The following is a 12,500-nucleotide window of genomic DNA, read 5'->3' as shown; positions in this document are numbered from 1 at the left end:
CGCACACACACACACACACACACACACACACACACACACACACACACACACACACACACACACACACACACACACACTCTCTCTCTGCTCTTGTCAAGCACATCATTAATATTTAGCTTTAGGGGGGAAGGGTTCGATCAAGAGACAAGAAATGTACTGCTCCTCTTCTGGGCAGAGACAGCAGTGAAATAGCAGCCCGCTAGTGTGAGCAATGCACATCAATGAAACTCAATGTGTGAAAAAGGACACATTCAGTGCAAACGTCTGCACATAGTATTGTATGTATGCTGTACATGTAGGCTACACTACTAACAACAGATAGTGTTATATGTCAGTGTTGATATTGATAATAACCCAATAGTGTTGATTGCGCACACGCGCGCACACACACACACACACACACACACACACACACACACACACACACACACACACACACACACACACACACACACACACACACACACACACACACACACACAGACACACACACACACACACACAATGTAAAACTCTTGGTAGGGTAATGTGTTGCACACAGAAAAGTTAAAGACATACAGTGAGGAGAATAAGTATTTGATCCCTTGCTGATTTTGTTGGTTTGCCAACTAATAAAGACATGATCATTCTATAATATTAATGATAAAATGTATTCTAATATAGAGAGACAGAATATCAAAAAGAAAATCCAGAAAATAACTTTGAAGAATATATTTTAATTGATTTGTAATCCATTGAGGAAAATAAGTATTTCACCCCTCTAGTCAAAGAAGACAAAATACTTGGTGGCAAAGCCCTTGTTTCTCATACAGAGGTCAGATGTTTCTTTCAGTTAATGACAATGTTTGTGGATATATTAGAAAGGATTTTTGTTCACTTTTCTTTGCAGATCATCTCTAAATCACTTAAGTTGTATGACTGTAGCTTGCCAAATGGGAGCTTCTGTTCCCTTCACAGGATTATTATAGGGTTAATGTTTGGAAACTGTCTAGGCCACTTCATGACCTTAATGTGCTTCTGCTTGAGCTACTCCTTCGTTGCTTGGGCTGTACGTTATGGATTATTATCATTTTGGGAGGCCAATCCATGACCCACCTTCAGTCTAGTGGTGGTGCGAAAGAGGTTGGCATGCAGCATTGTACGTTTACATGTCTCCCTCCATCCACTTCTTGACGATGTGAAGTTGTCCTGTGTCTTGGCCAGACAAACAACCTCAAAACATAATGTTACCACTTTCATTTATGATGTTGGAGAAGGTGTTGTTCTTGGGATCATAGGCAGCATTTCTCTTCCTCCAAACACATCGAGTTTTGTTAATGCCAAACAGTTTGATTTTGGTGTCATCTGATTCCAGCACCTCCCAATCATATCCTATTCCAGTTTGACGTTCATTGGCAAACCTCAGGTGAGCCTGAACAGGTTCCTTCTGAAGCCGGGGTACCATACATGCACTGCAGGATTTTAATCCGCTGTGGTATCAAGTGTTTCCAATAGTTTTCTTAGTGATTAAGGTCCCAGCTGCCTTGAGATCATTTCCTCGGTCCTCCCATACAGTTTTAAGGTGCTTTATCTCCTTTTTTCTGATTATTTAATTCCCACAAGGTCAAATCTTGTATGGAACCAGAGACAGGCCTAAGATTGATGATTGATGATCATTTTGTATGTCCTAAAATTGGGAAGAAATGCACCAACAGTTTGCTCTTTAATATCCAGGAGCCCATTTCAGCCTTGTTGAGTTCTAAAATCTTGTCCCTGACATCCTTTGACAGCTTTGTGGTCTGTCCCATGTTGGCGAGTTTAGTTTGATTGATTGACTGATTCTATGGACTGATTCTGCAGATTCAATGTGTCTTTTGTGCAGGTTACTATTAACAGGTGTGTTCAGTTCAGATAACAAGTTGATTGGAAGTGCCATTTGATCTGCGGGATCAGAACTCTTAATGGTTGGCAGGGGATCAAATACTTATTTCCCTCAATTAAATATAAATCAATTATTATATATTCTTTAGAGTTAGTTTCTGGATTTTCTTTTTGATATTCTGTCTCTCCATATTAGAATACATATTATCATTAACATTAAAGACTGATCATGTCTTTATTAGTGGGCAAACCAACAAAATCAGCAAGGGATCAAATACTTATTCTCCTCACTGTACATACATAGTGCAGTAAAAGTCTTGGATGTAGATTGCATTGTAGAACGAATGGTACAATACCATTCCACTACCCACTCCTCTGCAACAGCATGATGTAATACATTGCAATTCACTGCAAGTTTGAGGTAATTGAAATTCGGATTGAATATGCCGATATGCTATGCACAGAGACATACGGTATTCATAATTATATGACCCCAGACATCCAGACACACACTGCAGCTCCACCTCCCCTCCCCTCCCCTCCTGCTGTGTGTGTATGTATGTGTGTGTGTGTGTGTGTGTGTGTGTGTGTGTGTGTGTGTGTGTGTGTGTGTGTGTGTGTGTGTGTGTGTGTGTGTGTGTGTGTGTGTGTGTGTGTGTGTGTGTGTGTGTGTGTGTGCGTGTGCACGTGCTTTGGTGCGTGTGTGTGTATGCATGTGAGTGTGTGCCCCTTGCTGAGTAAATAATTAAATAATAACGAGATCATGCGTTGCATAACTAATGAGAAAGGGGGAGCCCGAACACACACACACACACATACGCGCGCGCAGGCACGCATGCACACACGCACGCACGCACGCACGCATGCACACAGTGGGTGCAGTAGTCATCCTCCGGACACAAACACAAACACAAACACTAGACACACATACAGTAGACACATACTAGACACACATACAGTAACTAGAACAAAAAACAAGGGCTTCCGGCAATTTCCTAAAATGCTGCATTGCTTTGGTGTGTGTGTGTGTGGGGATCTTTGGTGTGTTTTTTTGGTGTTCTGTTCTGAAATGAGGACAGGAGTGGGTAGGAGTGGCGAGGGATGCTCGCTTCGCTCGTGTTTGAAGTTTGTTTTCTTTGTTTGTGAATATTGATGTCCCTTGACAAGTAAAAACCAAAATAATTTCTGTCTTGATGTCTGTGGCTGATGTCTCAGGCTTTCCTCTTTTTTCCCCCTCATTACACCCCCCCCCCCCCTATTTTATACTCTAATATGATTTTTTTGTTTAATCTGCGTTTGTAACTTTTAATGACAATACTTTGATGAACGGATTTGATTAAATAAGTGGACCCCAGGAAGAATAGGGATCCAACAAATAAACAAATATAACAAGTATACTCTCCAACTTCTCATCTCCCTTCTCCTCTCTCCTGCTCGATTACACTGCATTCTTCTCCTCTCCCATTCTACTCACTATCTTTTTTCTTTCTTTTCTATCCTTGCCTCCTCCTCCTCCTCCTCCCCTCTTGTGCTCTTGCACTTTCTTTATTTAATTCCTCCTCCCCCCTCCCCCACCTTGTCCCCTCATTTCCTCCACCCTCCACTCCCTGCATCCCTCCTCACCTCATCCTCTCTTTTCTCCTCTTCTCCTCTACTCCACTCCACAGGCCCACCCGCTCACCCCTCTTCTTTGAGGTGTCCATCCTCTCCTCCTCTCTCTCTCCTCTTTCCTTTCCCCTCCTCTCCTTCTGTGCTCCTCTCCTCCTCGACAATCTTCCTCTCGTCCTCCTCTTCTCCTGGATGTGCATATACTGTATGTTGCCGTATACTATACTTTGCTCTGTCTGTGTCTGTTGCTGTTGTTTGTTTTATGGTGCTGCAGCCTCTCTTTCTCTGAGAGAAATTTCAGGTGGACTGATAATAAAAAATGTCTCTTCTCTTCTCTTCTCTTCTCTTCTCTTCTCTTCTCTTCTCTTCTCTTCTCTTCTCTTCTCTTCTCTTCTCTTCTCTTCTCTTCTCTTCTCTTCTGCAGCCTACAAGGAGAAGATGAAGGAGTTGTCCCTCATCAACCTCATCTGCTCTTGCTTCCACTCGGAGGCCAAGAACGCAGTCATCGCCCAGTTTGAAGGTAGCACTCACACACTCATGCACACACACATGCACGCACACACAAATACACACACCTGCATGCACATGCACGCGCACATACACTGACACACAAGAATACACACTCAGAAATACACACACCTGCATGCATGCACACACACACACATGCACCTTTTTCAGTAAGCTAAAGCTCATATGAAAGTCATTAATGTAAGCAGAATATATTCAACGCAATGTGATATCATCAAATAGAATAGGTTTACGTAAGTTCAATTTTCAACAAACATCTACCCTGTGCACACCCCTGACGTTTTGCTTATTCCACCATTGAGGGGCAATGCCAGAAAACTGTTTGGACTGGGATTCACCTTCTGTAAACCTATTACCCCTCCCTCTCTCCTTGAACCTCCTCTCCTTTAGGTGAAGCCCATCACAGAGCTGATAGTATTTAGGCTCAGTGCTTGATTTCAGGCTTGACAGAGATTGTTTGCAAAAAATAAACGAGGTTTTTGTCATACCAAAGAGTGTTAAAGGTTCAGGCTCAATATTTTCTTCTACTATCCAGCCTGCTATCAACAAACGGGTCTAACCTGTAGCTTATAATAATTAGCCTGTCTAACCATAATTTCCCCCATTTCCCACGACCGAACGTCCACCCTTATATACACACCCCTTACACTTCCAGTCCTACACATCTCCTTAAAAGCCCTCCTCGAAACCCAATATACCTTTGACCCCCAACCAACCCTATCTCTCTCCTTAACACCTCCCCCTCCCTCCTCCTCCACTCTCCTATCTCTGCCCCGCTCCCCCCTCTCCAGACATGGAGGTGAAGCCCATCAACAAGCGTGCGTCGGGCCAGGCCTTCGAGGTGATCCTCAAGTCTCCGTCGCCCACCAGCGACGGCAACTACAGCATCACCACCCCTCCCAAGAAGAGGGACCTCTCCCTGGAGGACATCCAGAAGAAGCTGGAGGCCGCCGAGGACCGCAGGAGAGTAAGTCATACACGTGCATGCACACACACATACACACACACACAAACGTGCACGTGTGCGCACACACACACACACACACACACACACACACACACACACACACACACACACACACACACACACACACACAAGTAGGAGGCTACCGAGGACCACAGGAGAGTAAGTGATGGGATACACACACGGACACACAGGACCGGAGGAGAGTAAGTGATGCGACACACACACACACGCACACACACACACATATAGGCTTGCATAATTATACATGCGCATTATGCACACCATTGATTGATTGATCAATTAATCAATCGATTGATTTGTTTTCTTGGCATTTGGGGCAATTCCTGGTGGATGTTATTGATCCAGCAATTAACCCTTGCCTCATGACAGACAGAAACTGGGGCTTGAACTGGGGCTGGCAATGGAAGTTCAACAATCCCATAGCAGGCTCCAATAACCTCTTTCCGCAGAGCCTATTTTATAATCATATTGTGCTGAAAATGTTAATAACCACGTCTTACTGTAATCTGTCACTTATGGCTCTCGGTAATGTCATAGTATTGTCGTTATGATGTAGTTGATTGAATCTTTCAAGCAAAGTGTGAACAGGCCTGACGGAGGGCCCAGACAATTTTCACACTTCAAATAAACAGGTTCAAAGATCATTTTTCCATTTTCCGATAGCCTTTATTATGAACTCAATACGTCACCTGCCCCCCCTCAATACTTCAGGACTATCGATACTGTGAGATGCACATGGATTTTTATGGATTTTTATATATTATTTATTTACTGTTAATATATCTTTTATTTTGTGGGCATTTGTGGGTTGCTACTAAACATAATCTCACTATATTTATATAGTGACAATAAAATCACTCTACTCTACTCTACTCTACTCTACCTATGGGTGACATCTCCAAGGCTTTGTCCACTTATACACCTACTGTATATACAGCCTCATGTGTGTGTCCAGCCTCAGGTGCTGAAGAGCACGAGTGGGACAACCAGGGCCGCTGACAGCTTTTGCTGGGTGCAGGACAAAGTCATTTGAAAGGGCCACCAATCCAATAAATACAATATAATGGGGACCCAATTCTGGGCCCCCTATCTCCCTGGGTCCAAGGCAACATACTCGTTTTATCCCCCCCTGTCGGCGGGCCTGGGGTCAACCTACCTGTCTGTGTGCTTGTGTGTTTCCTCGCGAGTACTGGATGTGTACTTCTCCTCTTCCATGTGTGTGTGTGTGTTTCCTCGTGAGTACTGGATGTGTACTTCTCCTCTTACATGTGTGTGTGTGTGTGTGTGTGTGTGTGTGTGTGTGTGTGTCTGCAGTCCCAGGAGGCCCAGGTGCTGAAGGCGCTGGCTGAGAAGCGCGAGCACGAGCGGGACGTGCTGCTGAAGGCCATGGAGGAGAACAGCGCCTTCAGCCGCATGGCCGAGGAGAAGCTGGCCGTCAAGATGGAGCAGATCAAGGAGAACCGCGAGGCCTACATCGCCGCCATGATGGAACGCCTCCAGGAGAAGGTGAGCGGGAGAGAGAGAGACAGAGAGAAAGAAAGAGAGCGGGTGAGCGGGAGAGAGAGAGAGAGAGAGAGAGAGAGAGAGAGAAAGAAAGAGAGAGCAAGGTAGAGAGAGAGAGAGAGAGAGAGAGAGAGAATAGAGAGGGAGAGCAAGGTAGAGAGAGAGAGAGAGAGAGAGAGAGAGAGAGAGAGAGAGAGAGAGAGAGAGAGAGAGCGAGAGCAAGGTAGAGAGAGAGAGAGAAATAAAGAGAGAGAAATACATGCTAATAGAAGAGCGCTAATACCATGTTATTATTGCCATAGTGTGGTAATATTGCGGAAATTGCTAAAAGCGCTTCTTGACGTTTTTTTTGGGAATTCGGGGGCAGGGTTTTGCATTAGTTCAGTCTCTCGGGTGTTTCCCTGGATAATTGCCTGGTTAGATAGATAGATAGATAGATAGATAGATAGATAGATAGATAGATAGATAGATAGATAGATAGATAGATAGATAGATAGATAGATAGATAGATAGATAGATAAATAGATAGATAGAGAGATGGATAGATAGATAGATGATGGAACGACTCCAGGAGAGGGTGAGAGGGAGAGCGAGAGAGAGAGAGAGAGAGAGAGAGAGAGAGAGAGAGAGAGAGAGAGAAAGAAAAAAATAGAGAGGGAGAGCGATACGAGCAAACAGAGAGTTCTCCGAATGCCAATAATGTGTGTGTGTGTGTGTGTGTGTGTGTGTGTGTGTGTGTGTGTGTGTGTGTGTGTGTGTGTGTGTGTGTGTGTGTGTGTGTGTGTGTGTGTGTGTGTGTGTTCCCCACAGGAGAGGCATGCCCAGGTGGTCCGCAGGAACAAGGAGCTGAGGGAAGAGCTGACAGCGTGAACGCACGCCCCGCCTACCACCACTCCACCCCTCTCTCCCCCTCTCCCCTCCCCTCCTGTCCCCTCCACCCTGTCCCCGGCCCTCTACCCCCCCCCCCCCCCACACTCACCTGAGTGACCCCCACCCACACTCTCTCCTCTCCTCCTTCCCCCATCGCTGCAACATGACAAACAAAAAAAAGCCTTGGACACCACAAAGGGAGGAGTCCAACCAACCAACCAACCAACCAACCAACCAGTCGCTCTCCACTCTCCCTCCCTCTGTGATCCAAACCAATCATGGCCCAAATTCCATGAGCTCTCCATAAGCCACGCCTACTTGACCCCTTCTTGACCTGCGACATCGTTACCCGCGCCCACACACACACACAAAAGCATCATACGCCAAAATCAGCGCTGCAATGTAGAGTCACACGTCATTATTATTACCGAGAGCATTGTTACGCCGTATGTATGTAAACACTATTGCACATAGTGCAGACATGATGAGTTACTATTTATTAGTACTACAAAATGCCATCCCCTCCCTTCCCAAAGAACCTAATCCTTGCTCCCCTCCCCCTCCCCCCAAACAACGAATGTTTCTGCTCGATTTTGAAAAAACAAAAGAAGTAAAGTAAAAAAAACAAAAAAGTCACACACAAGTGAAAAGTGGGTCTCGTTTCTTTTTTTCTCGTTTGTTTCTTTTTGTAAATACTTCCTTTTTTGTTACATATGAGATAATGGAGTTAAAAGATTAAAAAAAAGTATTGCGGTGTGCCATTTTATAATTTCCCCTCTCTCCCTGTTTGAAACGCTCTGGATGTATACCCCTGCCCCCTGCCCCTCTCCCACGCCCCCCCCCCAAATGCCCCCCCACCCTCCCATGCCATTTCTACCCCCGTGCCCTGAAAATGCCCCATTGCCCTCATTGCGTAACCTGTGGCCGTTTTCTCTCTTCTCTTCTATTCTCTTCTATTCTCTTTCTGCTTTCGGTGTTTGTGAGTGTGCTGGATAGCTGCCGTTTACTGTTTTACGTCGAAACCTCACCCAGTCCTCATACAGACACACACACACACACACACACATACGAACGCACGCACAGACACACATACACACACACACACACACACACACACACACACACACACACACACACACACACACACACACACACACACACACACACACACACACACACACACACACACACATACACACACACATACACACACACACACACACCATATTGCGTCGAACAATATAACCACGGTAATAGAACACAATCACAGTTGTTAACACACACAGACACAGGCAGGTGCGAAGACGCATGCACGTGGACACACACACACACACACACTTACACACATTCACACACACCCCGAGACTTCACGCAGCACACAGTATCCTGGGTGGGTGTAGACGTCTGTAGACGAATATAGCATTTATGAGCCATAGTGTACGAGCTGTTCAAGTCTGTCCGCTCTTTCTTCAAAATGCACACGTGACAACGCGCATACAACAGCAACCACACACACACACACACACACACACACACACACACACACACACACACACACACACACACACACACACACACACACACACACACACACAACACACACACACACACACACACACACACACACACACACACACACACACACACACACACACACACACACACACACAGGAACACACACGTACACACAAACATGTGAGCACACATTGGGATTTTGCTGATGTATGACAATAAGTTCAAGAGGAACCAGCAAGTCCACACACACACACACACACACACACACACACACACACACACACACACACACACACACACACACACACACACACACACACACACACACACACACACACACACACACGGACACTGACACACACACACACACACGAATGAGAGAACGAGTGTGTTTTCCTCCTGTGTTCCATCCTTCTGTTCCTCTTACCTCTACCCGTTTCCCCCAGCAGGGTGCGCTAGAGAGAAGCAGCCCCCCCCCCGGGGAAACGCGTCCCAACACCAAAGTGGTTCCCACCAAGGGAGATATGGGTGAAACAAAACAATACAGAGAATAACATGAGGAGGCCCTAGACGCCAACGTGTGTAGGGAGCACAGGACAGTGTGTGTGTGTGTGTGTGTGTGTGTGTGTGTGTGTGTGTGTGTGTGTGTGTGTGTGTGTGTGTGTGTGTGTGTGTGTGTGTGTGTGTGCGTGCGTGTGTGTTTGCATGTGTGTGTGTATGTGTGTGTGTGTGTGTGTGTGTGTGTGTGTGTGTGTGTGTGTGTGTGTGTGTGTGTGTGTGTGTGTGTGTGTGTGTGTGTGTGCGTGCGTGTGTGTGTGTGTTTGCGTGTGTGTGTGTGCGTGTGTGTGTGTGTGTGTGTGTGTGTGTGTGTGTGTGTGTGTGTGTGTTGGTCAGTTCTCTTGGAAAAGCTTCAGTATCATGAGAAATAGATACAGACTGTAAATGTAAATGCTCTCTGTCACAGATTGCCCCCCCACCCCCACCCACCCACCCACTTGCCCCCCGCCCTCAAAGATTTGCCCTGTCTGCCTGCATCTTCTAAAGTTTGTGTGTCCCCTTCCCCCTTCCCCCTTCCCTGCACCCCCCAGCACTCGTATCTTTGTGAGCAAGTTGTGCTGAATAAAGGTTTGGGGTTCTGTGAATGAGACGCGGTGTCTTTGTTGTCTTTCTGTATTCTGGGCAGTGATGTTTTAAGTACTGGACTGGAGGTGCGGAGTAAAAGTACAAGTACTACTGTACGTATATCAAAAAACGAACTTGAGTAGACGTACTTGTAGAAGTGCTCTTCTAAAACCATATTCAAGTGGAAGTACTAAAGCAGGGGTCCCCAAACTTTTTTCCTCTGGGGGCCACATTATCGTTCCTGGCTGTGATCAGGGGCAGAGATCAATCATGTGGGCTGTATACTAGGCCACTGCCTGTTATAGCCCATAATTTATAGCACAAAAAAGTTCATCAATTTGAAATACCACAGGCATTGTTTTTAATTTCTAATAACCATGTAAAAATAGCAAGGAAAGGTTAGAAAAATATGGTGATTTACAGTTTATGAGAGATACAATAGAAATGGTAGGCCTGTTTACAGTGAGATGAGAAACTATCAAGACAAGAAACTGCTGGTTATTCACACTAGGTTAGTGACAATTAAAATGTAGGAAGGCCTGTTGATAAACAAAATAAAATATTTTAAAAATCGTTTTTATCTTTTTTTTTCTCTGTGAGGATTGCTTCTTTGGGCCAGTTCAAATGGTGAGGTGCAGAGAGGTGGAGGGCCGGTCAAAGGGGCATGGCGGGCCGCATCCGACCCCCGTGCCTTAGTTTGGGTACCCCTGTGCTAAAGGATTCAAAATGCCTTAGCCTACTTGGGTATCGCAGGTACACGTGTTTTAAAAATACTTCGCAACTAAAGTGATTACGAAACTGCTACTCAAGTAGGCTACTGAAAGTACAAATAAATATTTATCCATCATATTGTACGTTCTGAAAGTAAAAGTACAAGTAAAAAACTCCCTGCTTTGTAAGTTTAACTTCTTCATTCATTCGCACACATACGCACATGCACGCATGCGCACATACACATACGCACACACACGTCCACACACACACTCACACACACACTCATTCGCACACCCACGAACATGCCTCTTCCCAGGGCCGCTGGAGCTGCTGAAAGTTGATTGCATCCTGACAAGGTGGGTGGAGTTCCCAATATCTCCAGAGCTCAGACATGATATTTGTATTGATCCTGTGACTGGTAGCAATGTTGAAGGTGGTGCGTCACTAAAAGGGCGTGGCCTGGCTAGGGCCAAGGGGGAGAGGGGGGCCCAGTTCTGGGTCCTCATTACATCATAGAATCAATCAATCAGTCAAACAAGCAATATTATTTATAGTGCATTATCATACATAACTGTCATTCAATGTGTAAAGAAAGAGAACAGAGAAGAAAAATACATAGCAGAAAGTGTTATAGATAACTAGATAAATATAGATAGATAACTATTGATAGGTTGATAACTATCACCAAAAGGTAGATGAATATAAAGCTGTTTTTAATTTCTTTTTAAAACATCTGTTGGTGCAATTCTAATATGGACAGGAAGCTGGTTCCAGCATCTGTCAGCATAATGACTAAATTACATTTCACCTCGTCTAGATTTGACCCCAGCAACCAGTAGAGGAGACTCTGAAAAGCAAAGACATTTCAGGATGATATTGCTCTCAAACATACACAGGACCAGCCCTAGGAATAAACAGACAATGATTATTCATGGGTATTCAGCATATTTCCATAGGTACTATCAGTTGTGCTCAATCAGATGTATGGCGCTACGTTTCCAGATGACAAATAACTGCACAAATGGGAAAGAGGGTGTTTGCCTAGGGCACTTAATTGACTAGAACCAGCCTTGAGCATATCTACAATGTAGGGCCCAGGGGGTGTAGTGGGCGTGGTAGGCGGGGGTACGCAGTCCACCCACTTTTGAGGAGAGATATGTAAAATGTCCATGTTTTAATACAAATTAACATTTAGCGACTTAGGCTATATACGTGTTATCTGGGTGCTCCATCCACAGTGGTTTCAACATGGCATAGGAATTCTTTTCAATCCACTGTAACAACTGCAGGATGTCTAACCTACTTGTAATAGGCTTTAGTTTTGGAGAGTATAAACACACACACACACACACACACACACACACACACACACACACACACACACACACACACACACACACACACACACACACACACACACACACACACACACACACACACACACACACACACACACACACACACAGCTTGCCAATATTTATTAGGGTGCATTACAGTAACACCGCTGATCCAATAGGATTAGGAAACACTTCCGAAGTTAAATGAGGCATAATATGACACTAGGAAATCCCTTTATGTGTTTATATTTAATCCCCGCCGCCGCGCCTTGCTTCTTAATCTCCCCAGTCACACATGAAAGCCAAAGAGCAATCTGCAGCGGTGGCTGTTGCCAACTGTTGTAATTACACAAGACGTCCAGCAGAGGGAGACAAATGACATAGATTGCCCAGCGCAGGTAAGGATTAGTACATTGTGTGCCTTTCCAGAGAGCTGCCGCTCACACCATGTAAAT

At 45.1% G+C, this 12,500-nt stretch overlaps 1 protein-coding gene across 1 annotated transcript in view; it reads left to right on the top strand.

Annotated features, from left to right (window-relative positions):
- stmn2b (stathmin 2b) overlaps window positions 1–7,394 on the top strand; it is a 19,299-nt gene extending 11,905 nt beyond the window's left edge. The window contains exons 2-5 of the mRNA XM_063184763.1: window positions 3,893–3,988; window positions 4,788–4,963; window positions 6,299–6,490; window positions 7,298–7,394. Coding sequence (XP_063040833.1) covers window positions 3,893–3,988; window positions 4,788–4,963; window positions 6,299–6,490; window positions 7,298–7,357 — 524 coding nt within the window. The 3' untranslated portion in view covers window positions 7,358–7,394. The remainder of the gene's footprint in view (window positions 1–3,892; window positions 3,989–4,787; window positions 4,964–6,298; window positions 6,491–7,297) is intronic.
- The last annotated feature ends 5,106 nt before the right edge of the window (window positions 7,395–12,500 follow it).

The sequence above is a fragment of the Engraulis encrasicolus genome, chromosome 20, assembly GCF_034702125.1.
Source record: "Engraulis encrasicolus isolate BLACKSEA-1 chromosome 20, IST_EnEncr_1.0, whole genome shotgun sequence".
Taxonomy (NCBI): domain Eukaryota; kingdom Metazoa; phylum Chordata; class Actinopteri; order Clupeiformes; family Engraulidae; genus Engraulis; species Engraulis encrasicolus.
The sequence above is the reverse complement of the archived record's forward strand: the minus strand, read 5'-3'. Positions and strand labels throughout refer to the sequence as shown.